The 27,729-nt window shown below is 40.5% G+C and overlaps 1 protein-coding gene across 4 annotated transcripts in view; it reads left to right on the top strand.

Moving 5' to 3' along the window:
* The window catches only part of ITGA9 (integrin subunit alpha 9), a 217,531-nt gene that overhangs the window by 135,738 nt on the left and 54,064 nt on the right, over positions 1–27,729 (top strand). For all 4 annotated transcript variants that reach the window (XM_066992239.1, XM_048075533.2, XM_066992240.1 and 1 more), the window contains exons 18-20: positions 2,821–2,971; positions 25,273–25,359; positions 26,792–26,871. In XM_066992239.1, coding sequence (XP_066848340.1) covers positions 2,821–2,971; positions 25,273–25,359; positions 26,792–26,871 — 318 coding nt within the window. The remainder of the gene's footprint in view (positions 1–2,820; positions 2,972–25,272; positions 25,360–26,791; positions 26,872–27,729) is intronic.

The following is a 27,729-nucleotide window of genomic DNA, read 5'->3' on the forward strand; positions in this document are numbered from 1 at the left end:
CCTTTTAGAGGAAGATCTGAACTCCTTTGCCAGCCTAAAATCAGTGAGGTTTTTCAGAGTTTAATAGGGTGTGAGTTTTTGTGTAGAAGCTTTAATCAGGGAGCAACTAGTATGCTCTCAGAAAGGGGGTTTTCCTTTTCTGCTGAGGAAAACATTGTTATAAACATTGTTGCTTAGGTGCGATGCACTTTTAACAGATGAGTGATAGCTTTGTAAAGGAGTAACACAACCTAATGGTATTTATTTTAATGTTATTTTTGTGGGATTACTTTTAAGTAGGGTTTCATTCTGAATATTTGTTTTATTGTTCAGTAGGAAAGACAGTAATCTTGATCATCTTTAAATTAAATCTTAAAGTACTGCTGCCACCAATTCAGAGTGGATTCTTTCCTCCTTTGCATATTATTCTTTTAATCATAAATAAGTTACTGTAGAAGGGAAAGAAGTAGTGGCAATGTCTGTGTTAAATAGTAATAGCTGGACACAGATATGTAGTGTGCATTGCATATTGTATCACCCTGGCATAAGATAAATAGCTTGTAACATCCCTTTGCTTACAGAAGTGATACTTCCAGATTTTGCTAATGGGTTTGATAGATGCTGATTTATTTTTTGAAGTAATAACGAGAAGTGAGATTATAAAGTTCATGACAAATAATTTGCAGTTGTAAGTGGTTGTTTTTATTTCTTGGCTTCCAATTATGTACTTTTGATTATTAGCAAATCCCAGCAAATAGTTTTTGTATATCTTCATAATTTGTCAGCTTTTCTACAGTGAATGTTGACGTTGAGGCCAAAAGGTTAAATGCTTCCACGTACTCTCATGTAGTTTTCCCATTAATTTGGTGCATAAGAAACAACTACTCCAACTATTTTGACCTCTCAAGCTAGTTTTTTCAGTGGATTCTGTGCAGTGTACACATTTGCCAATGTTTATTTGCAGTGATAGCTGATGGCAAGAATACACCATAACATTTAGAAAGCAAAGTGTCCAGTTATAGGTAGGATTGGTGGTGTCTGCAGTTGAGTGTAAGTAGGAGAAATCAGGCATGTTTCCCAGAGATTTATATCTGCCTCATAAGAACCTGTCATTGAACTGTAAGCCATAATTTTGGGCAATAAATGAAGATCATCATAAATTAAATAAGTTCAGGAAACAAATATGCTATAAATATTGTATGCATTATGTGGAAAAGTTGTGCTCAGAATCCACAAGCATCAGCTTTAAAGCCTGAGTCTAGACTATCTTGCTCTGCACTTCCCACATACCAGAGCCCCTGGTTGCTTCATTACATCCCTTTGGAAATCGATGTCTGGAAAACTGGAAAACTCCTTGGCAAATGCAGAGAGACAGAACCCAGTGAGATCTGCCTTTGGAGGTTCAGTAGGGCTACAGCTGGCAGAGGATGCTGAAGGGTTTATAAGTGCCACATCCTTGGAAACCCCCTATTAACGCAGATGCTGTGGCTGCAGCACCACGAGGAGGGCTGGCAGTAGTGGAGCAAGGCTGCCTTAAACATGACTCGCATCCGGCACCCCAGTTGCTTTCAGACAGTCACTGCTATGCAGAGAGTCAGCATGTGCCGATGTGCCTCTCCCTGGTGCAGCCATTCCCTCGTGGCAATAGGGCGAATGGCAGGCTGCATGGTCAGCTTTGGGTTTCTCCGTGCTGATGCTTGCTGCAGTGTGCTTGTGTGCTGTGCAACAGCATCTGGCAGGGTGGTATTGCGAGGATGCCTTTTCTCAGAAGATCCTCCTTTATACTTCTGGGCTCATTGTCCCTCTGAGGAAATGACAGAGCATCTCTTTGCTATGTGCCTGCAGGACTCTGCCCTTTTTTGACCAGCTGCTTGATGTTCTCCCTGTGATGCTCTCTCCATTGCTCCAGGCTATATGAATGGTTTTACATTATACTCATGGTAACCCTAGCCAGTTTGATATTTTGGTTATTTTTGAATTTATACCTGGTATATTTCACAATATCTTTCATTGTGTTTTTATTCTTAGACCTGCAAACCCATGCATTGTTACTGTATATTTTTCTGTGATCTTAAGCCTACATTCACACTTGTTAGCTCATCTTCTGGAGAAACTAGCATGATTAAATATATACCAAATTATAATTGTGTGTGTATTTGTGATCTATGATGCCTTGTTACAGTAGTGTACTGATTCATGATGTATGACTATTATCTTAATTAACCATTCTCTTGGTATTCCACTTATAGAACATGACTCCATTGTGTTAGGTCCAGTGTAAATGCACAAGGAAAGGTTAGTTGTGTTCAATAGATAGTTTTTGTTATAACTTTTATGCATTTTTTCACTCGTACCAGTTTCTGGATTTTATTTGACCCTCTTTCCTTTTTTTTTTTTTCTATCCATGGTGTAATTCTAAGCTTTTCAGAATGTTACTATAATGTTTCAGTAAGATTAAATTATTGAGAAACAAAATGAAATAGAATTTGTGTTTGAATGTGAGCATAACGTTTTGTACTTGTTGCATTTTCCCCATCCAGTGACTTTACAGTCTTTAACTATTTTATTCCCAATAAAGCCATATTAACAGTATCTCATGAAATGGTTTCAGGTGAGGATCATGGGATTTCCTTTCACAGGAGGCAGTGTCAGAACCAGGAATCACAAGCTGCTCACTTTCCTTACAGCTGCCTGCACTGCTTATTGGCCATACAGCACACTGATGAATTACTAACTGCAGAGCTTTTAAGCAGTTGAGTTGTAACACTTCTGCAGCAGAAAAAAAGATGAGAGTGTAAAAGTTGCCAAGAGTTAATCTGGTGCAATTGTTTCTGCCTACAGTGTTGATGACAGGACTGCCTACCTGGCCCTGGGAGCAGTGAGGAACATCTCACTTAACATTTCCATCTCTAACATTGGGGATGACGCCTATGACACCAACGTTTTCTTCAACTTTTCTGGGGAGCTCTTCTTCATCAAAATGTGGCAAAAGGTAAGAAATGCCAATCTCGCTGTGAGGAAATCTCTTAATGTTAAGTTTACTTGCAAGGAGTAGGAACAGGGGGTGGCCTGGTCCACAGTGCTGAGAGATTTGGAAGTTGTTTCTGGTTACGTTGGGCTTGAATTTTTTTCAGACTTTTTACTGAGGTTTTCTCTTCTGTGGGTTTAAGCTGAGAAAATGATACAGTTTGTGTTTCAATAGAAGGCACAGCACTGTTATTTGGGGTTAGCTAACGAAATAGAAACATTGGTTGAGGTACTAAGGTATTAAGAGACAGGAGGAGACTGGTTTGGAAATCTGTTGAATAACGAATGACACTGAAATACAAAGGCTGCCTCTAGTTTGAGTGGTGCCACACTGCGCTCACCAGTCCTGATCATCTCCTGACCTGGGTTCCTAGCTTTTTGTTTGTTTTGGTTTGTTTGTTTTCCTTGCAGAAACCAAGATGTAGGGCTGTTCTCTCCTCACATCTGGGTGCAAGTTTGGATTGTGGCCAGGGCATTTCATTAGAACTAAGAGCTCAAAAGTGCTTTTGATTTCACCTGCATCAACTCAGGTGAAGTTTTCTTGCTTTAGCCTCTTCACATTTTAGGTTGAAATGCTCAGATGTTTTCATTAGCTTGAATTGTAAAATGTTGAAATGTAAACACTGAATTGAACTTTTTGCAAACTGATGGCTATGAAAGCTGAGTGTGAGTAACATAAAAATAAATTGCGCAAAATGGAAATACAATCATAATAACATTCTGACTATTTGCTCCTGCTTTTTGCAGTCGTTTGTCTCTCTGCTGGAGCTTTGCTATGCTTTTCAAGCCATAAGAGCAATATTAAAAACAGTAGCACAAATGTTTCAAAGTATGGTATTAACATGGCCCATTGAAACAATGATATTTTGTCATTATTTTTCATATTTTATAGAGAAAGATTATAATAGATTTTAGCTATTATAAACCTCTTAGGTTGCCTCATTACATAACAAAGTATGATAAATTCTGTTAGAAGTTAATTCTGTTGATTTTCACATTAGACTGACATTGCATACAGTTACAAACCTCAGAAAGTTCTTTCTATTATAAGCTTCTTTTTCAGAGTATGTGCTGCAAGTGTGTAGTTTATCATGAGTTTTTTTTTTTTAAAAAAAAGAAAGCAGAAATGCCTTACGCCAATACACAACTTCTCCTTAATGGAAGTTTACGTGAAGACTTTTAGGGTCTGGCCCAGCTCCCATTGAAGTCAGTGAGAGGGTTTCCATTGCTCTGCACTGGAAAAGAAAAAGAGCTTGATGTATGTTCTTTTAAAAGGTTGGTTTTTTTGTGTGTTTTTTTCTTCTTCTGTACTTACTTGTTGAATATTTTACACACATGGATTAACTGGAACACCAGTTGCCTTCGTTGTTCTTCTTGGCCAACACTGTCAGGGAACAAGCTGAAGATGATGTGCTGTTTCCCTTGGTATTGTACCTTGAGCCTGGGTCTAAAGCAGACTTGAAACAGCTGTGTGAAATGCTCCCTAGAAGGAGCAGTTTCTGGAAGCAAATGACATTGTTGTAGGGTTATCTCACTATTCAATGTGTCTTCAGCTAATAGAAGCTATCATTTCTTTAAAAACAAATAAAAAAAAGCGTACATCAAGGAGACATGTAGGCTTCCTTCTTCCTCTGGTTTTGAGAGCTGTAACAGGGTATGTTATTCCTGCCGCTCCACTGTTTGTGTGTTTGATTTGATATTTTTTTTTTTCCTCTGATAATTTAGTAACAGGTTTGAAAAACTAAGAAACAGGGTTGTGTTGGGCGACTTTGCTTCCTCTCGATCAGCTTTTGCTACAGGACAAGCTAATGGATTGTTGGCCTCATCATGTATCCAGATGGGAAACTGGATTACAACCTCATAGCCTCAATTAGTGTTATATTTTCCCTAAGCTCCTTGAACAATGCTTTTTTAAATAAAATATCATGGACTCTGTTTCATAACCTACTCCCATCCCTTGACATCTATGCAAAATATGTACTGTGCATGTACTTTAAATAGATTTTATTCCTGGTTGAACGTTGCCCAGGCAAAAATCCAGAACATAAAGCTGGAGTAAAAATGACAACTCATAAGATTTCCCGTAGTGGAGCAATTTTGGAATCAAAAGAGCTGCTGCTTATGGGAAGCTTCTTGCTGCAACTGCCTTTTAATGAATGACGGTAAAGTGGAAAAGAAGGGTCTCTTCCACGTGGTTGCTTGAAACTTTTTCTGCAAGGTGGACCTCAGAACAGTGACTGCATGGTGAGCTTTTAAATCGATTTCTGTAGTCCTTTCAGGATGCTGTGAAATCTCCTGTTTGTTTTCCCTGTGTCTCCAGTAGAATTCCAGGCAGATTCAGTCTGGTTATTTCTTGCTGTAGTTTGGTTACATTGAGAGCTGACACTGCAAAAAATGTAATGCTGTTTTCTCAACAGAGTTACCGTGACAAAATGCCACAGTTTGTGTTTGAAAAGAACGGTATGGCCAAGCTCAGTAGGGATTACCAGTAGCACTCCCTGAAGTGCATTATGGAGATAGCTCTTCCTTTTGTGGAGACTGAGATTTCATGAGCTGCAGTGGATAGAGCACCTGGCAGGGCTTTGCCGCTTCTCTGGGAGGTGAAAAAGCATTTGCTGACTGATGTTTAAACGACTCCATTTATTCCACTGTCTAATTTTCCTGTTGTGCTGCTGCCAGTCCTCCCTGGCTTTGTGGACGAAGCCCAGCATTTTCTTTCCAGCTTCTGACAGACAGCCCTCTTCCTTCTTGAGAGGCACAGTATGTGGCATCGGCTTCAGGCAACAGACTTCTCATCTCTGCTTACCCTCCGTGCAGTGTTTTTAACTCTGTCATCACTGCTGCCCTTCCAAGGGACTGTTTTCACAGAAGTGTCACTGTCCTACGCTCAAATCATCCCTTCACCCTTTTTACATACAGGGAGACTCTTGTGTGGAAGTGAACGTATAGCTACAAAACAGTAAATTTCTTAACTGGTGATATTCCTGAATTTGTTGTGGGTTTCATCTCTAGTAGCTTACTGTGCATATTATTTTCCTTTCATTATGGTTTCGTTAACCGTATGGTTTCATATGGAGTGGCAGCACTTGGATTATAAACCTTATTTTTCAATTCTTCCTAACTTTGGTAGAATTAAACTGAGATTTTTTAGAAGCCAATTATAACTTACATTGTTTAGTTAGAAAAACAAACAAACAAAAAAAGCCAGAATGGCAAAGTCCATTCAAGGCTGGGCAAAGGCTGGTTTTCTTCTCAGGAGGTTGACAAAGCGTGGCCATTGATGTAAAGCCTGTGAAAAGTTTCAAGTTCTGATTCAGTGAGAACTGGTGGTTTTACAGGTGCATGGGAGCATTGCACTGTAATGAATTTCAAAAGTTGTCCACTAGGAAAAATGTCCCTTTTGAAATATGAAGAGATTTAATCTTTTTTTTTTTAAAAAAAGACACCTCACATGTTCACATAGATTTCACTTTTACTGTGTTGACAGAGATTGGTCACCTCTTCCCTAAATAGTAGATCTATTTTTTTTAATATTAAAATTTATTGTCCTATAATCTTAATTCAATTTCAAGAAAGCTATTTCAGAGCCTGAAAAATCCACTTAACAGAGGTGTTAATACCACTTTCCTATAGAACACAGAGTGCTGCCTGTGTGCTAAGGAGTCTGGAAAAGAATAAAAGGCTCTTACTGCTAATTTCTACATCATTTTTCATCTATTGGAATTGCCTGCTGACTTGTGAAGTTTTGCTGAAAATGCTTGTCAGAAATAGGCACTTCGGTAACCATTCATTAGCTGCTGTTTAGAGCAGAAGGGTATTGTTAGTACAGTTACAGAAAAAGTACTATAAGCTTGCTGGAAGTGGCAGTTAACAGTTTTCAGAGACTTCCCAAGTAGGCTGGTACAACAGCCACCACTGATGGGGAAAATCCCGTTCTTTGTCTGTGCCTGGCCATGGCATCCAGCCTTTCTCACTCCTTTTGGTTGGTTTAGTATTTTGTGGGTTCAGTGAGGCGAGCCAGGTTGCAAGGGGTCAGATGAGCACCAGGTAAATGCAGGAAGAGCGCTGGAAGTACACGATCAAGGAGCTGATGTTGGGGGGTAGGTGTACGCAGGACCGTATCTTTATTAAATCTGGTCAGGAGATTTTATATTAATGGCATAAAAACAGCATATGTAACATAGTAATAATAAAACCCAACAATAACCCAATATCTATAGCATTAATCTCTGGCTGCTCTTGAAGTGCTCTGCAAGGACTGGAGGGAGTCTAACAGCTAAGCCCATTTCAGCATGGGTTACGGAGAGCAGAGGTCAGGAAATCCCACTGCTGACTGTCATTTCCAGCTGTGGATTATTTCTTTATTTCAGGCAAGCTCCCAGCATCCAGAGCCAGCTGTGTATAGCATTCCTCCTGCTTTTCGCAGCAACTTTTGCAAGCAACAGCTGAGTGAAGTTTGCAGGGCTGGGCCAGGACAGAGTGAGCAACAAGGTTTTCGTTTCCTAGGACTTACACATGAAGGAAATACAAGGAATGGCTATCTGAACCCTTGGTGCTCATTATGAATATGCTGATATCTTGAGTCACACTGTTTATGGACCCTGGGATTTTTCTTCAGATAAGTAATGCAGTGCCTTCTCTGGGTTAGCAGGCAGGTCAGGTCGTGCACTTTGGATACAACACACCCCCAACCCCTCACTCCCCCACTCCCTGAGAGCTTGCTGACGTCTCCTGACTAAGAGAGCCCAGAAGAGCTGCACACACAGAGTTTTAATTTTTTCCAATTTGGAAATTCTCTTACTCTGGTTTCCCATGCTGCTCATGCTTTCTAAGAGTCTTAGGGCTGGCAGGGACAGGATACTGATAGAGCACAAAACCCTAGGACACGTACCTCCTTTTGGATCCATCTGTGCCAGTGGAAGAAACTGTAGGTCATGGGTATTCCCGATGTCTTTTTTTTTCCAGTAGTCTTTGCCCCTTTGGAGTGACTGGTAGAGAACTTACTGTGATTGCTCTCGGTTCACCTCCAGCTGGTTAGCAGAAACCTTTTAAATTAGAGGCTTGAGTTAATCCAGCTGACATTGCGTGGAGTAGGTTGGAGTTGCTCCTGTCATCTGCTCTGCCAGTGTGTCAGAGCGAGTGGTGCCAAGTAGCGTGGAACCTGTGACCCCTGCACTGACATGAGCACATCTGGAAGACCTCCCAAGCAATATATCACTTATGTGAGGGGATTTGAACCCTTCTGCCAAGAGAACTTTTATAGCCAGGATTCAGGAATAAGTAGTGTGGCAGTCACTGCCACCTGCTGCTTCTCCTTTCTTGTGAATCTAATGCTTAACTGGTGTTCCAAAGTGCACAAAACTGTTTTGCATCCTTGGAGTTAAATTGTCTAATTTCTTGATTGGGAAGAAAAAATACATGTAGTTCAAGCTATCTGACTTCATTGTTTATTTTAGTCTTTTTCTGTGAATGCTCAATGAAAACCTTAAGTTTTATACTTCCCAAGGGATAAGTAAGGAGCAACAATTTTTTTTCAGGCCAGAAGTTGTTAGAGCCACTTAATATCCACCTACTCTTAGCAGGTAGGAATTGAAGGCTAAACATTTGATCCAGATTTTCTTTTTGGGATTCAAATATCATTCCCACTGACAGGGAATGGGAATTGGAGACTGGATTTAGTTGTATAATTAGTACTGATAGAAGTCTTGTAAATTTTCCTCTTACTGTTTATGTCTGAATGAAGTCTGTTATTTTTTTCCCCCATCAACAAATAGAATGCAGAATCCTCAAGGTCTGTTGGAAAACTCCCTGTTGGAATAAATGATTCAGAAGCCATGATTTTTCAGGAATTTAGATCTTTTTCTGCTTAGCGGTGGAAGAGCCTATGCAAGCTTGTTAAATCCCATTTTTAGGAGCAGCTTCATACTTAGAAAACTGATTGAAGGGTGGTAATGTGTAAGATGATGATGTGACTCAGACCTTGCAAAACTGGATACAGCCAACTCCAGCTAGCTTTAGAAATCTGAGGTTTTTGCAGTCTTAAGCTACTTGTAGGGAAACAATGACTTGCTGTGGGAGATCACCCAAAGCATTTCTATAGGAAGCAGTAGAAACTTCAGATTGAAACAGACAAGGCTTTTGATGATGTACTTGTTTCTTTTGGGTGATGTTAGAGTAAAAACTTATTTTACAGTACAAAAATGTGGTGTTAATTTTTGTGAGGCTTTACAGCAGCCTGTGATTAGTAAGCTGTTAACAAACATTTGTTTCGAAGGACTTGATGGTGCTGGAATAACATACAGAAGGACCAGATATATTGAGAAGCTTTATGCTGATCTGCTTGGGCTGTGCTCTGGGTTATGTGATGAGGAAAGTGTTTGTCCTGGAAGTAGCTTTTCATGCCTCTTAGACTGTTTATGTATATATACAAATAATGGTTTTAGGGAGTAGCCTGGGATGCTCCGTGTGGCTCAGATTATTAAGGGAGGTTTTGTTTGACTGCCTAGCCCTGTTCTTCCCTTGGGCCTGCAAGAAGAATGAGTTTCTAAAGGAATAACAGCTGTGTGGATGAGTACATTTGAGATGTACTCTTTTTGTGGAAGCTGTAAGGCAGCCTGTGCTGTAGCAAAGCCCATTGATGGTGAATGAGTACCCACCAGCTGCTGTACCACCCAAGGTGGGGCTTCACCATGGCCAGGCATGAGTGGAAGTCCTGGTTTCCCTCCGGATGAGAAAGGGAAAAGGAAATCTGAAGCAATGAATTGATGAGACTTTCTCAAAGGTGTGGAGAAGGGCTCCCAGAGCTGGAGGTGGTGGCCACCTCTCTGTTTTGGCCCCATGTGGCCCATTCTTCACTGGATGAGCTGCTTCACCCCATGCATCTTTGGGAACTCTGCAGAGACAGGAGCCACTGCTGTGGTCAAATCTTTGCTGGCCATTAGAGAGGTCTTCAAAAAAGGACTTTGTCTGCCTCAGTTGCTGAGATCTGGCTACTGCTGTTTAGATGATTATCTTGATAAATTGCATTGCTGGGAGAAAGGGAAGAACCCTTTGCAAAGGGTAGAGCCCTGTATACAGTAAGCTCCATACACTCAGTCTTGGTCGTGTTTATTTACAGGCTACTCTCTCCCTACAGGAAAGATCATCACTGTCTTTCTTGTGTCACAGTGTCTCTTCTTTCTCATCATTTGGTGTTAAATTCAGTGCAGAGGGACTTGCAGACATTTGTGGCAATAAATCTATGGAGCAGAATTTGTCTCCTGTGTTCTTAAGGATGGGGCTTACAATTGTCCAAACGTAGAAGACCTCTGCAAAAGATTTACATAAGGATTGATTTCCACAGGTTTTAGTGGCTGTAATTACAGCATGAGGGTTTGGGGGTTGTTGTTTTTGTTGTAACTCGAAGTTTCAAGTTGATTGACTTTCCGGTACAGGAGGTCAGTTCTGTTCTTGTAGGAGTTTCCTTTCATCGCTTCTAAGACAGGCGGATCAAGATGGTGCCTGGAGATAACCGACACTCTGAGCCGAATGCCCACCAGAACTGTGTAAATATCTGTATGGCTAAGTTGCTGAGTCCTGTGGCAGGAAGCCGTGGTAATTGCTCTCTTTCATCTTGTTGTTCAGATTTCTCCCCTGATTTCAATAGGATCTATAGGTAAAAATGAAACCCTCTAATTATTCTCATTAAGCACAAGGCATGATTCTGCAGTTATACTTGGGGCATAGCCTCTCTGAAGTTAACTGCAGTTTTATTTGTAGAAAGACTTGCAAACAAACAAATTAGCCAAACAAATAGACAAAACCAATCAGCTTCACAGTATTTTACCCACAGTCAGAAGGATTAGTAAAGGTGTGAAGAGTTTTAAGCTGAAAATCCAAGGAGGGGTGGTGTGAGTAAACAGAAGCTTTCCTTTGGCTTGGTAATAGTGCCATGGGATTTTCTGACTCTCCTGTAAACTTCTTGGTTGCTTCTGGTGTGAAAGGAAAGTCCTGACTTTTTTGTTTCTTTCTTCCCTTCTTTCTGTTTCCCCTCCCTCTCTTCCTCCTTTCCTTGAATTTCCTGCTCATTCTTTCCTCTTTGCCCGAAACACACAGCAAGAAAGCCCTCAGAAAGGCCTTGCTTTCTTCTAGAGAATTAGGCAAGGCAGGCTCCCTCCTCTCAGCATGTCCCTCCCTGCGCAGCCGACTGCCACAGGCTCAGCCTTGGGTTCAGCCGGGATCAGTCTAAATTCCTATTAGCAAATGCAGGCATGTTCCCCTCCCCTCTGGAGGAGGCCTTAGGGCCCAAAATCTGGTGGTTTGGGGTGCTTTTTATTTTTATTTTTATTTAAGAGCTTGAGCTTCCTATGGCCTTTCATCGAAGCCAAAGGCATTGAGTGAGGAAGAGGAGAGGAGGGAGAAGCATCCCAGCTGGCTTCACTGTAAGGTCCGTGGGGTGCTGGGCGTTTGGGGTGAGCAGGGGACCCCCTCTCTGGGCTGTCCCAGAAGATTCCCAGCTGGGCAAGGCTGTGGGGGGACGCAGAGCCAGGCGAGTTCCCAGGCCACAGTGCTTTTGCAGCCTGCATTTGGGAGGAGTCCAGAAAGCCTGCGCTCGACTCTTGGCTGTAACCATCTGCAGGAGAGCAGGGCAGGGATTTCCATGTGGCAAGGTGAAGAGGAGAGAGGAGGAGTGCGATGACCAGCTGCTCTGAATAGTAGGGCAGCATCTCTTCAAGTAAAGCCTTACAAAGGAACTAAGCCTCTGTTAATTAAAAACAAACAAACAAAAAAACCCACCCCACCAGCAACAAACTAACCAACCAACAAAAAAAAAATATACAACTCGCAACTTTTTCAATATCCCAGTGCAGGAGGTAATGAATTTTACCTTTGCATTTCATTGGTGTCCCTAGATTAGTGTTTATCATGTTACCGTTTCCTTCTGTGGAAAAAGTCCTGATGTGCCTCGTGTTTGTGTTTCTGAATGTCCAAAAGCCCTATGTGTGCTTTCAAAAAGCATTTCCTGGGTTTTCTGGTTTGCCTTTGGCTGTTGGTGACTGTAGGCTGAGCTGAGGTTTATTAATTCCAGGAAAATATACAGTGCCAAACTCATTATTATTGTTATTCCATTAATAGTATTCTTTACCCTTGAGAATTACCGCTGGGGAAGAAGGTGAAAAAAGCTTGATTTTTTTTTTTTTTTGCTTCATCATAGTCTGTTTTAACTTTTTTTTTAGTAGTGAGCTTTTCCATTTGTTTTTCCATTAAACTATGTGGAGGTGATGACATTTGAATTTCTTTCCTGACCTTGTTCTGAATTTAAGCTTTTCATTAATAACACTATGAGGGAATAGCTGTATTGCAGGGGAATATGCTAATATTCAGAATAATTCACAGCTTACATATAGGAGGTTGTCTTACACGTGAGCATATATTATCTGTGCTTTCAGAAATATCACTAGGAAATTAATGTTGATTCTTTGGTTTCTGCCACCTGATTTTTTTTCTGCTTTTAATTTTGAGAAACATGTTTTGAACTTCCGTTCATTACTATAGAATAATGTTACAGCCCATGGGTTATCTGTAATAATGAAAAACAACTCTCCTCTTAACATGCAACCATGATTTAGTAGTGAGATGTGTGCACATATATGTACGTACATCTACATGTGTAGTCAGGATGAAGGACAGCTCACCGCAGACCCTTTTCTCCTCTGAACAGCTTCCCTGTCTCTGACTTTTGTCTGAGGTATTGAAGAGCATGCACTCATATGCATGAGAATGCACTGCTGTTAAGAAGCTTATCTTAATAGCCCTGAAAGATAAGAACATGAAATGATCTGTGTGATTAGAGTTCACATTAGAAGTGGTAGTTGCTCTTCTTTCCAATACTGAGCTGGAAAGCTCATGGAAAAGTAAATGGCATTTATAAAAATCTACTGAAAAGTCTCTGCAAATGTACATGTAACTTGCACATTGCACATATTTGGCTCCTCAGTGATTATATCTACTGATGGTAATAACCTGTGGGGCACAAAATACCTGTGGTAAAGTGGCTGTGTTAGGGTCATTTGTGGTGTGTATGTGTGTGTTATTGGTTTTGGTTCTAGGAAATAGTTTCTTTTGCTTGGCTGCAAAGACACAGTTAACTTTTTATTTCACTTTGTGCCTTGTTAATGAATGGGGCAATGTGTGTGTGTGTGAAAGATACTTGAATTTGTTCAAAAAATGGTACAATATGAATAGGTTGAAGTATAAATACTTCTAACAACACTAGGTCAACAAAGGCACCCTTTATGTCCCCAATCCTTCTAGGGATATAACGGGACATAATCCTTCTAGGGACAATCCTTCTGCAAGCTAAGGCAGAATAGTCTAGCAGTTCTTACACAAAGAGAAGAGAGGTCCCCCTTGCCACTTCCTGTCCCCTTATCTCTTTAAATGTGTTCATTGGTGGCATTCATGGGATTTCAGGTGCACAGAGGATGTTTTGGTTGGGAAGAACTCAGGACAGTTTCTGTAGACAACTTCTTCAGGTTGAATGATTGGTGTTTCCAGTTGTGTCAGTTCTTTGGAAAGAAAGATTCTTTTTTTGTGTCAGTTTAGGAGGAAAAAGAACGCTTAGCTTTATTATTACCCTTCTGAAATTACTCTTGAGATTTTTTTTTTCTTAATACAGCCATAAATATGTTCCTATATATTTATAGGGCGAGGAGTATAGCTATAGGAGCAGCAAATATTTTGGAAATATGTGCAGGGTCTGATCATTTTATATATGGAGCTATCTGGCACGCACGGTGTAGCATCTTACTAGCTTTGATACAATTATGACATGCCTTTCTGCCATTTCTCATTCTAACTGCATATGTCAGAGGAAATAAAAAATAATTAGTTCATGGTCATATGAGTGGAGCCAATGGGTTAATCCCAGTTTGAAACCACTGTATATGTCTGTCTCCCTCAGCTGGAAAATAGCGTGAGCAAAGCCATTAACAGAAAGCCTCAAATGAGGTTTGATGTTAGCTTTTTTCTCAGCCCTTTTTCCCCACTGCCTGTACATACTTTTGCAGTGCTGCATGCTGCATGCCCCTAGCAGAGGGGCCTGTTTATTGTTTTAGCTAGCAAGTTCCAAGCAATGAATCGTTTCTCTTTCTATTTCAAGCAATAATTACATGTTCCACTATAAAAAGCACTCGTTATGTGAAAGGCATTTGTGTCTTAATAGAAGTTACAAGCCTGATTCTTTAGTGAGGATTACAAAGGACAGGTGAAAACTGGATCACCAGAATGAGTTTTGTTTGTTTTTATTAAACTTGAGTTCACACAGGCTTAGATATTAATTTCTTGGTCACAATGGACATGAATTACGTTATTTAGTACATAAATTAAGCTCACAAAACTGTCTTGTGTTCCAGGCTTGATGCTTCACCACTTTGCATTTTTAGCAGCTTTTAATTGTGGAGTGTCATTAACTGTCCCTTCCTACAGGCAGGCAGCCCTGTTATCTCTGCTTTCTTTTTTCTCTAAAGGGGGGGAAGTGACACAATGAACCAAAAAGGCTGCTTTTGAGGAACGGCTAATGACAATACAGCATTAAATGAAGTTGTCTTGTTAGAACTACCTTGTCATTGCTTATCATCCTTTAAAGGAAGGAAGGACAAAAGAAAAGATTGATTTGCAAGATGGAGAAAATAAAAGGGAGTCCAAATGCAAGCCGTGCTCCCTGCCAGGACCTGCTTAAGATGTTTTGTTTTGTGTGTTTTTTTTTTTCTTATATACCATGAAGGACATCTAAATCCTTCCTGTAAAAAGAACACTCTTCCTTTTTTTGGTCGAGAATGAATGAGCTGCCACTGGGACTGATACTGATCTTACTCCAACATTTCCAGGATCTTTCTTCTGCTGAGCAGACATGTTGCACCCAAAGCCCCCCGAGCTGAGTATTAAAAGCAAGGAGCTTTTGCAGGAAGTGGCTGGGGTAAGCTCTCAAACCCCTACATGGTCCTCCAAAGCCTCAAATCAGCAAAATGCCTGTGAAATTGCACGACAGGAGGTTTCCTCTCGACATTTCTAGTGCCTCCAGTCAAGGTAGCTGCTGGCCCCTGCAAGTCTGTCTCCCTAACACCTTTTCAGCTCAGGTGGTTGCCCTCCCAGCAGGAACTAGGAAGTGTTAGAGCCATGTGGAGATAGGGAGGAAAGGCAGCTTGAACTTTCTGGCCCTGGGAAAACATTTGTTTTGGGTTGTGTTCAGGACTTAGAGAGGTTTTCAGGAGCCTGAGATTATCCCGACTGGACCGGCAGACCCTGTGCTGAGAAAAGAGGTGCGAGTGCCAAGTCTGAGGTAATGCATGTTCCCCGGAGTGTGTATGTAGCTACACGGGCCAGAACCCCAGCACGTGTTCCTGAATTGGTGATGTCAGCAATGATGTCACTTCTAAGATGATAATTTCTGCTGGGAGGGGGGGCAGGGGAGGTGGCCTCAGAAATGCGCACTTGTCATTAACAACTATGTTCCAAAAAATACATATTTGCTCTGGTGAGAAGTATTTTCTGCCGTGACTGCTTTCATACCACTGTCTGTGAAAGAGTATAAAAGCAAGAATAAGGCTCTCATCTCTATTCCAAGCTTTTCTGAGATATAGTAAAGAGATCCCAGGGAAAGTCCAGTGTCTCCAGTTCACCTGGATGATTCCTCTGTGGGCACTGGTCACCCACTGCTGTAAGTGGTTGGGGCATGATATCCTATACGTTGGGGGCTTTTTGTCAGTTTATCCTAGATAACAATCTCTACATGACTTAGTCATATGTCCCATTGTGCCCAAATTTAAATGGCATTCCTTATATTACTAATAACATCCAGCTCATGTCCAAGGATGCTCCACGGGATGAACATTGTTGAGTGGGCAGGTTGAAGCCTGACCTTTAAGCTGTTCCCACTCTGCTACTGGAGTAAATATAGCTGTACATTAACACATACAAAAAGAGGTTAGGAGCAGCATGGCTGAAATGTAGTCAACCTCACAATGAATGAGGGACAACTGACCTACTAGCTGTAGGGGGACAGAGGATCTTGGTGATGTTCCCTGGCTTGTTTTTTTCCTTTTTGTTGATTAACTAAGATCAACAGTACTCATCCGAAGTTTAAAAAAAAAAAAAAAAAGAGAGAGAAGGGTTTAGCTTGTGTAGTACACTGGAAGCTGATGCAAGTCCAGTTGGTCTGTTGAAAATGTGAATTTGTGTGCTGGCAAAGGAGATGAAAATTCTTGGAGTGGCACCAAACCTCCCTTTCTCCTTACAACTTCACCACCTGCCCTACAGGTCCCTTAAAAGGTAGGAGCTGCAAAACTACAACTGTTTTTAATTGACCTGTTCAAAAACGTGTTTGGGGACTTAATCACCTACATGAGCTGAGTGACCAATTTCTGGTGCTGCTTAGGTTTCTGAGATGATGTGCTTTAAAAATCTGCTATGCTAGCTTTTCTCTGGTTAAGATAAATGTTATGAGAGAAAGAAAGAAAAATAAGAATGCTGAAAATATCCAGCAAATAGAAAAGCTTTTGTTTTTCTCTCCTTCCTTCCTCAAAGATTTGCTGTGTTGGTTGGGATTGGTGATCTCATGGTCTATAAATAGATTCTGTCAAGGGTGGGGAAGGAAGAGGAGGGATGCTCTAATTAATTACATAGAAATAGTTGTTTTCACAAAATAAGCAGCAAATCCAAGATGTTTGAAGCCAGGCTTGCTGGGCTTGGGGGTGGGGTGTGCCTACAGCATTTACTAATGAGATCATGGAATAGGACAGAAAATCTCTCTCTGATGCCAAATAATTTTGTTGTTTCATGAAGAGAACTAGAGAAAAAAGAGGTTCCCCATCACCTTTCAAGCTTATTTTTTGATAATGAATTAAAGGATAGATTCATTATCAAAATTACAAGACCAGCCACCCTGGTTCCCCAAATCTTTTTGTGTGTGTTTGGTTGCGTGTGTGTCAGTATACTTGGGGTATGCAGTTTTGCTTGCTCATGTGAGCGCTGGCATGGACAGTGCTCTTTGCCAATGAAACAGCAGTTTGTGGAGCTACAGAATTTATGTATGACACCTCACGTTTGCTGGCTTAGTTTGTTGGGATAATATCCCAATGCTCAAAAGTGAAGGAAAACGTTTAGGCCCTGTGATGCCTTTCAAAACAGACCCTTGCAGAACACATGGTATTTTTATTCCATCATGTAATTTGATTGGATATCCAATATTTTTCAATCATTATATTCAGGAGACTAAATAAACATCGTAAGGCTAACATCTAGGTGAGCAAGTCCCTACTGAATCTGTATTTCCTTCTCTATAATACTTTTCCTAGCAGGTACTGACTTAGAATAACTTTCACATGATAGTTGCCATTGCTGCTAATTTATCACTGGATTGCCCTTCACATTATTCACATTGTTGATTGCATTCCACCAATGTTTGGAAAACACAGCAGAAGAAACCTGTGAAGCTGGGGCTACAGAGCTGTTATGATGAAGGAATAAAATCCATCTTAAAACAAAACTCATGATGGAAATAAATTAATTCTTTTCTGTGGTTCCTTGTCACCCAATTTGCGTTGGCAAGTAGAGAAATGTACCCAAGAGCTTCTGAACATGAGATTCAGAAGTTTGAAGTAGCTAAATATACCACGTCAAGAAATTGAATAAAACTCATGAGACTTTTGTTCTGAGAGCAAAACTCACTGAAATGTACATGAGAATTTTTCCTAGATCTTCGATGGCTTTTAAAGACATGGTCACCTGTGCTGGACCACTGCAGTCCATCTTCAAAGCTGCTGTCAGCAATAGGGTCTTCTTTTTGCCAGGTCACACACATGCTTGGAGCTCACAAAAAGTCCCGTGGCATTCCCAGCTAGAAAAAAGAGAACCAAACTCCCAAAACACCAGCCTCAGTCTGTGAGGTCCTGAGATTTCTAAATGTCACCATTTCAGTCATAACAGATGTCTTCTACTTGAATTATTGTGTAGCGTCAGGAAGAGTTCTCTGTTTACAATACCACTGATCCTCTTTGTGTTCCTGCAGTTTTAAAATACCCAGCAAAGCACCATTTTGGAGGCAAGCATGTTATCTATGGAATTGTATTAGAAAATCCATCCTGTTATTTGCACAAGAAAGGACCTGCAAGATGAAATTACTTGAGCTGCGCTTGCTTACAGTCATAGGGAAACTCAACCTAGGCCAGTATTTGTATTGAAAAAATCCCCAAGCTTTCAGGAGCTGAAGCTTTCCTAATTGCTCTGTATGTGCATGTAACTGTGACCCACATTCTTTGGTGACCTCTGTTGCTGTGGAAGGGAACTAAATCAGTATACTCAGGTGGCTATTGAGTGAGTTTACTAATCTTCATATCCTTGAAGCTTCAGTGAAGGCATTAAGAGGATTGTGAGGCAGGGAGAGCAAAGGGTAGGATCAAAATAAAAATTATTCTCTCAGAACCCTAGGGAAAGCCACAGTGGGGGGAAGTTACTGAAGTACAGCTGAAGGGCTTACACTGAGATTATGAACAGTAATTTGAGGAGGCCATCCCAAATATCATCAGAGAAGTGATCGTTTATTTTAGGTTCCTGACCTGAGAGCTGTTAGTGCTACCCATGTTTGCTAGCTCAGTGCACAGAAGCAGGTACCAGCTGTGAACATACATGTGTTCAGTGATATCTCCCTAAGGTGAGAAGCTCACAAAATGCAGGTCAGGTTTATATAATTGTCCTGTTGGGGTGGAACAAAACATCCAGATGTTCGTTTAATCTCTCATTTAGGAAAGTGTCCCTATTCACCAAAAATTCTAATTTGTAAGTTGAAATTGCTGAGATACAAGTATGTGCTATACGACAAGAGTCCATGATGAATATAGAAAAAAAAAATGTACAAATTTAGCTAAATTATTTCACTAAACTCTGTTTTACCTAGTGTCTGATAAAAGCCTCTACCTTTAATGTGCAGGTCAGATACCCTGAATTTCCAAATAACTAGTGGGGAGAACTAGTTGTGAAGTCTATATACTGGAGAGTCTGTACTGGGTAGACTTAAAGTATCTAATTTTGGGGATTTAACACAGCATGAAGTAGACAGTGTAACTAGCCTTCCTTAGTGCACTTGTAGGACCTCTCAGGTGAGGATAGGTGGTGCCCTGTGGTGTCAGGTTTGGTGTTTCTCAGACAGACAGGTGTTACAGAACAGGAAAAGCAGAAACAACCAAGAGCATGTTCTCCAGCAACAAGTGCAGGGTTTCTCAGTACTTGCTCTTGACACTTTTCCTTTTTACCCATTGGAAAACGTGCAGCAGGATGAAAAAACCTAACAAGTAAAAGAAATTCTCAATATCTTCAAAACAGGGGTGTTCTGCCAACATGTCATCAAGGCTTCCAGGACATTTTCTTCTCTGTTCCAAAGCATATGTGCTAGCAGCCAGGATTTGCAGGGGAGACATTTTATCATCTAAACAACAACAAAAGCTTTAATTTGAATATAACTGAGGAAAGAGAGAAGTAATCTGTTCTTAGATGTAATATCTAGCAAGTCTGATGTTTTGTTCTGTTTTGTTTTTCTGCCAAAAATTATACAGTTTATCCTAACAATTCTGCAACAAAAATATTTTCAGTGCTTTTTATTAGTGATTTTAATCCATTCAAAAATAACAGTGAATCAGAAGACTGTTTAACAGGATTAGGTCATTTCTGGCACGGATAACCAACAGTATTCAGAGCAGTACCCAACTCACCATCAGTGCAGGAATTAATATAACTTTCTCTTGACTGTCTGGTATGATTTTATTACAAAAAAAAAAAAAGTTGTATCCATGACATCATTTTGCTAAATTCTACAAGTTGAGTACTGTTCTAGTGCAGCTTCATGCTGACACTGAAGATGCACTATCTAGTAGTAGCTCGTATTCTTAAAAAACAGAGATCTGACAGGCAATAAATGGGTGTTAGGATGGTTGAATTCACACCTTTCCTGTGAGAGCACTGGTGAGTGCAAATTACAGCACAAGTGGCCTATACTTTTATATTTGTTTGCTTTTGCTGATAGTCATAATTTGGTAGAAGAGTTGTCAAATAGATAAGAGCTTGGTAGCAGACGGTGTTGAAGGGGAACCAATGGGCTGGGGATGATTACTTGAGGGCTTGCTTGAGGTATCAGGCTTGCAACCAGTTGTGGGTGGGGATGAGCAGTGGGAGCAGGTCAAAGCAGTGTGCTGATGACTCCGGGTGGGGGGCGACCTCAGTTCAGAGGAGGGTTGTTCTGTCTTTGGGGAAGAAATGAATAACCCTAAGGATGGGAAAAAGAAAACCAGGATAATGTGTTTTATAGGAACTTCCAGGTCAGGCTGAGGGAAGCAGAAAATTTTTTCCTCTGAGGTTGAAGCTTTTTGTTTGGACATGAATGAGGCAGAGGAGGTTCAGGTTGTATCAGCTGATGACTAAGTCACCACATACCAGCTATGCGAGATTTGTAGGGGAAAAATACATTTGTGATTCGATTTTAAAACTGCTAGTTGAATTGAAGCTGAAGAAGGTTCAGTGCCCTTCCTTGTTCCACTTCATGTACAGTGTTTGTTTCTGGTCACTGGCATTCAGGAAGGGGGAGCACAACAAGGAGCAATGTCCTGTGTTGGTATGTCAGCATGAAGACTCTTCCCAGAGGCAAGCCTCTAACCTGTCACTGTGTTTTATCCAGAGCCAGGCAGCCTATTTTGCTCCCTTTTATTTTTTTCATAAGACATTCTCTTTTCCTTTTTCTTAAGTCTTAGATTTGGCAGTTAACCAAGTTGAAAACGACACTTTGAGGTCAAAGTAAACAATATTTAAGAAATCTTATTTAAAAAAAAAGTCTCAGGAGGAGTGGGGACAAACAGCAGCTGTCTTTGAGCAGTGTTTGGGTCTCGTAAGTGGTCTTCTTCAGGATCATACCTAAAATACTCTGGTCTTGTGCTCCAGCTGGTGCTGGTCCTATCTTCGTATCCTGAGAACATTACGCCCATCAAACATCAAGGGAAGACAATCTTTCTAAATGCTAAGATGCATGCAGTCAAAGACTGGCTTGGTACAACCTGTTCTAGTACTGACAAGCTATTTTCTTAGTGATAATCTACCTTTTGTGGCCTGGGAAATGTGAGGTTCTCTTGCAGTCCAGTTACAACCTCTGTGATAGGGAAAGAGCAAAATTTTGGGTTGTTCCATGTGTTATATCCCTAGATAATCAGCTAGGTGAAGCCAGCAAAAGGATATTGCTCTTGAGTTATTCTAATATAGGATAATGATCCTAGCATCCCATCTGTGTGGTTAAAGTGCTTTATTCATGTTAAAATGCTTTCTAGGCCAAGCTGAATGTTTTGTTTTCCTGTCTTAAGCAGATTATTCTGTGAGCCTCTTGCTTTCTTCTGGTTATATAGCTGAGCTGTTCAGGGCAGTAAAGACTGGACTGCATGTAGCATGTGGGTTAGGGACAAAGCATGAGGAGACATTGCTCCTAAGCACTCCTGTGTTGTCAGCCAGTAGTAAGATGTACTCCGAGCCCCCACGTTCAGCAACAGACTGCTTCTGCGGAGACAGGTACTGGCCAGAGATGCCACTGGAGAAGAAAGCTGATGTCTCCCAGTGCAGGCTGCGTGGTACACCAGATGAATATTTGAAACAGCAAGAGAGGTGGATCTGACTCAGGAAGAACACAAGCGTTACTGAAATTTCTTCTCCTTTAAGTCTTAAATTTAACAAATAGCAACATTTCCAGGTTGCTGTTTCTCCCATACAACGTTAATATATAGATCATTACCAGCTTCCTGCACTACTTGGTTGAAAACTACACGTGATATTTATGCTTTAAAACAAACACCCCAGAAGTAAGGCCATTTTGTTACATCTCTAATCAAACCCTGGTTACATACCTCAAGGATTGTATTTGAAAGGATTATGCTATAAAATTTAGGTTAAATTGTTTTTCCCCATATGCCCCTTATGATGGAGTTAAAACTTGACTGTTTAATTGCTCTTGTCATAATTATCAAGAACTTTTCTTTCTGAGATAAAAGATTTGGAGAAACAGACTGTGAGCCAGCCTGAGCTTCATGTTTCTCACACCCGGGTCTTTATTTGTTATGCAGTAATAGTACAGCTATTTGGCTAATTAGCTCACTCTTTATCTGATAGTCTCCTTAAAATATGAAAAACTGTGAAATGTTTCAGAAAGAAAACAAAGTTGTCCAGATAAAACTTCACACTCTGTAACTGGAAGGGAAGCTTCCCTTTGGCTATGTTTTCTAAGCAAACTAGAAATTCTGCTAGGGAAACTCACGCAATAAACTGCGTCTTTTCAGCTAGGCTGTATTGTCATAGAGAAGCACCATGCACTTAAAGTGTTACCTCAGATCAGTGAGAAGTGGCACCAAAATTTCTGGAAGCCCAGAATCCCCTGCCTCTGTTCCCTATTTGTTATTAAGGCAGCACCAGTCTGTCAGCTTTCTGAAAACTGAACTTAATGCTTGCTTAGTGTCCATGCATTACAGAGCTGAACACCATAGGAAATCCCATAAAAAAAAAAAACAAACATTTTTTTCTCTCTCCAGAACAGTACGCAGCAAATAAAGCCTGAGGCCAGACAGTGAGCAATGAAGGAGAAGCAAATTGTTTACCCATTATCAGAGCTTCTTAATCCTAATCGCAGAGCAATAGGTCCATAGAAAAGGTTTGTAGGTACACTGGAATTTAAAAACGTGCAGAAGGCTGAACCAGTGTGGTACAGGCAAACTTACTTCTGTTATTTCCTAGCATTGAACAGTTTGAATTTGCAGCATTAATAATGTCCTATTAATGTTAGTCATTAAACTGGTTGGTATGCTGATGAAGCCAGAAGGTCTTTCAAGTCAATCTCAATACATCTATCAAGCTGTTGCAAGCAGTAACAGCAAAAACAGCCACAATGCGGTGTTCCCTGATGCTTCCTTAACAGGCCCTTATAAACAACTGGCATCTGCCTGCCTGTTGTCAGAACTGCAAAGGCAGGCAGCTACCAATTTGCAAAATGAAGAAGAATTGTACTTCTTCCATTATCAAGATGAGTGTTCTTTCTGTTACTGTTCTTGACATCTCTGAAGTGATACGGGCTTGGGGAGGGGAGACAACCTCTTGGGTCTGTCTGGTGACTGTCACCACCAGACAGCTATGTAAATAGAAACCCTTCTTGAATGAGCAGAGAGAGGGAGATGATGAAAGAGAGTTCATAGGTTCCCACAGTTAGACAGCAAAGGACATCGGAACAACACAGAAATGAGAATGTTCCCAGAGGAAACAGCTGTGAAATTTTTCATTTGGTTATGCAGCTGCTCAGTTTGTGTTCACTTGATCTCTTGAATAAAGCTGGAGAACCTCCCGCGTAGCTGAGAGGAAGAGGCAAGTGAAGGAGACGCTGCGTCCATGAAGTGCTTTCTTTGCTTTTATGTGTTAAATGGAGGAGAAAATCCAAAACAGAATATGAAAATGGCAGCTTTATACAACGGAATATAGATATTTGATTTGCTGGGCAGTACCAACTTTTGTAATTTTGCAAATAAGGTCTACTAAAGATTGCAAGGAAACAAATCCATAAAGAAAATGTACATGGAGGACACAACTCTGGCTGTTGAGTGGTGCTGGAGTAATTTCATGCCATCAGGCATCTCAAAGCATACGTGGATTTTCTCCTTAGATTACTTTCTTTATATGTGAAACCAGTGAAATACTGAGAGAAGAAAGCGTGAGGGACATAATTTTCTATAAATGTGTGCCATGATTTGAACCGTGATGTTAAAGGAGATTCTGTCCTTCAGATATTGCAGAAAGCAGTTGAAAGATCAAGACTGCAGTTAGGAAAGACGTTACGTCTGTAGAACACTAATGCCATGCTCATATCAGAACGTGAAAGCCAGAGAAGCATTTCCTGGAGATGCTTAGTCTGAGTTCATGGTTCACGAAGCCACTTTAGCACATACTTGTTCTAGATGTGAATGGTACTCATGCAAATATCTAATTTGAAGTACATGTTTAAAGCAGAACTCAAACAATTTGGGAGATGTGCATAAGGAGGCAGACCCTGGGCTTTGCAAACTACTCTGGGTACCTAAAATAGGTCAAATAAACCCTATCTCCTGTACCTCTGAGATTCCCAGCAACATGTCTAGAATATAGTTAATTTCTAGATTCAGATAGCTGAATTCAGGCATTTGTGTGGTAGCTGCATACTTCAGTACCACAGTGGTGATCTAGACAATACCAGGGCCTTGATAACTATTCAGTTTAGTCTGGAATAAACATCTACATTTGTCCTGCTGAACAGTTTTCTGGCTCTATTGACTATGAAGGGAGCATCTAAGTCACACAGCAGGCACCGAAAAGTAGGCCTGTGCAGGCACTTAAAAGTGCACATCAGACTGTGGAACTGAATCCTACCCCTAAAGTTTTATGTGATGGACTTATTCAGAGTGATAACCTGGAGATGAGAACATGCTAACCTGGAGCCAGACATTTTTTTTTTTTATGGAACAGTGAAACACTTTCTATTCAATAGAAACACTTCCATTGGTTTAATGGAGTCGCCAATCAAGCAGGATAGGGCTGCTCTAACATTTTCCTTTGTATTATGGGTAATGTTCATAGTCTGTCATTGCTTATCTTGAGGAGAGGGCCATCTCCCTAATTTATTTATTCCACCGTTGTATCATCAAAGAAGGTTGGTACCCATATCATTGCAGCTCATCCTGTGGACCAAAGAGATCAGGGCGGTGAATAACACTAGGACCAGATGAAGTTTTTTCCAGCATCTGTGCCTGTCCTGATTTGGTCACTGTCACCCAATACAATTTTGTCTTCATGATACTGGGAAAACTGATGTGGAGAACCTGTATTCTGGAATATTTAAAAGCTCTTTTAAAAAACAATGGGAATAACTGATGGTCTGAGTTATCCAAGAACTTTGGGCTGGTCCACTGGCTTCAATGAGTTTAGTCATGCCATATTTCCCCATGGTCTGGCTCTTAGAGCAACGTTCAGATGGTTGTCCACATCTTAGTGCTGATCTTACTGAGGTGGAGTCAGGAAATGCCTCATTGTGCCTTTCCTTGTTCAAGGAGTATTAGATTTCTGGGAATAGCAGTGATACAATGGGAAATATTTTGTTTTCTAAGATCATTTCATCTCAATGATATTTCTTGGTAATCCTTCTCTTATTCTCCTCAAATCCATCATCTCAAGGTCTTTTTTATTTTCGTACAGGAGGAGCTGGGCATTGCCTGTGAGTTGCTGGAATCAGACTTCCTCAAGTGCAGTGTGGGATTTCCTTTCATGAGATCAAAATCTAGGGTAATGTTGTGATATTTTCATCTGCTGAGTGATGGTTTCTTCCTCTGTTTGTCTCCAAGGAGTAACGGGAAAGACAGTTGCTCTCTTAAATGTGTGTGGCTGATAATTTCTGTAGTGTTCTAACCCAGATACTGAAGCCTTTCATAGTTGTGGGAAGGCAGATGTACTCTTTCCCACCAGATACATCCAATGGCAACACCTTGTGCATTGCAATTGAATGTTCTTCAAAAATGGTGCAAGAGCTGTAGCTACCAAAACCTTAAAATTTTCCTCTGCAGAAAAATAGGGAAGGATTTTGCCTTACTTATATTGCCTTACTCTGTTCTTATGTTTGCCTACTTTCACATTAAAGTGCAACTGCATTCATATGAATGACATTGAAAATGTTGTAATAACTTTTTCGTATTATGTTTTCCTGGTAGCTTGTTGTTTTTTTTTCTTGGAAGATTTTGTTTGGGTAGTAGAGGATGAACTCTTTCATAGTATTTACAAATCCAGCTACATTCTTTCTGTCCCTAAATAAAGCTGTACACATGACTAACTCAGGAAGGTGAGAAGAGGAATAACTTAAGAAAATTACCAAACAAAATCAATGTGAAACTTTTTAGAAAATTTAAATTTCAAAAATTACTCCTTTCTGTTTGAATTGACATAGCATATGACCCTATATGAAATTTTCTGTTATAGGTCATATATTTGTTGGAACGTAGTCTTTTGAAACATTTTAAAAGATTTAAAATACAGTGGAAAAAATAAAACAGCAAAATATTACCTGGGATGTAAGAATTTCAGTGTTTTGTTTCAGAATAACATAGTTGGGTTACCTCCATTTTTTTTTTTCAGTAAGCCATTGAAATTAGCATGAATTCAGAAACTTTCACTTGGGTTTTGGAGGTACATAAATATTTGATGCAACAGCTTTTTTAATGTAGTGCTACAGGGATCATCAAAGTAGGTTCTCTATTCAAAATTGGCACCTGATTTTATCCAGTTTGATTATTGGCCTGAATGGTGCTTTGGCTACTGTTGGTTGTTCCGGGTGTCAGTGCATGCCTATATGATCTTTATTCCCTGAAAAGATCGCTTCACCAGCAACTACTGTACACATTGGTGCTGAGGTAGGATTGGATAATGATCCCTTTAAACTAGAAGACTCTTCCACTGGCAGATAATCTATTCCAAAAGTATCATTGAATGGCAGTTCTAATAAAGGCCTTTTCACAATGAAAGAAAAATTGGATTCTGTAGTATTTGAACAGATGAGCAATTCCTTAGATTTAAAAGCTACTCCACAGTAGAGGAGGCTCTATTAAATGTGTCAAAATATGCTACATCTGTACAGCTAGACCAGTAAAATATGTATGAAGTTTCAGAATAAGTATGTTTTGAAACAAAGTACAATGTCTCTAAATGCCATTTTTTCTTTGTGTAGTATGAGTTCAGTGTGATCTTTGACACAAGTCACCTGTCTGGGCAAGAAGAAACACTTACCTTCCTTGTCACTGCCCAAAGGTAAGAGAACCTTTGTACGTCCTGATGACTTGAATATTCTTCCTTGCATGATGTGTGCATTGCATGTGCTTGACAATTGTGTGGTAGCAGTGACATGATATGATAACACATGTATGTACAGTAAACAAGGTTAAATGGCTGAAGCTAAATGTGTGTATTTTGATAATGCAGAGGAACCATGTGACTTACCTTCCTGAAAAATGAGGTGGGATTGTGTGTAGGGTTTGTTTGCCAGGCAGCTGTGCTTCTGAAGGAGCAATTTGTGCTCTCTCAGTTGGAAGGCCCTTGTTTTTATGTGCCCTTCCCTTTGGGCTGTAAGTCAAGCTCAGTTCAGCTGTGCTTGACGATCAGAACCAGGCAGATCCACTTGTTCCAGCATTTGAATGAAATAAGCATGCTTGGATGCAAACCAGAAAAGAAAAATGCTTTCATCAGATGGTCAGGGATCTTACTGACAGTTTCCAAAGTTGATGTCTATTTTTTCCCCTCTCTGGATCTTTAGGAAGGTATGCCAGACTGCATGAAACAGCTGAATGGGGTACTGTCCCAGAGGTATTTGCAGCAGGCATTAAGGTAGTGTGGTGCCAAATATTAGCCAGTAACCTTAAGATACATGCATAGGAACTTCATCCTGGGCAAAATAAAAGATGTGACAAGTGCTCTGTGCCACAAAGAAGCAGACACCAGGGATGGTTCTGTCACAGGCAGTGTCTGGGTGTTTATGGAAACCAACTGTAGCATAGCTTCATTAACCTGAGCCATAAACTGCTGCTCTGACGTGCTGAATGTGGGACTGGTTGCTGCTTCCACTTACTGTGTGAACAGGCCAGCTTCGTATCCTGGCACATCAAAGTCAGG

Source organism: Anser cygnoides, chromosome 2, assembly GCF_040182565.1.
Source record: "Anser cygnoides isolate HZ-2024a breed goose chromosome 2, Taihu_goose_T2T_genome, whole genome shotgun sequence".
In the NCBI taxonomy this organism is placed as follows: Eukaryota; Metazoa; Chordata; class Aves; order Anseriformes; family Anatidae; genus Anser; species Anser cygnoides.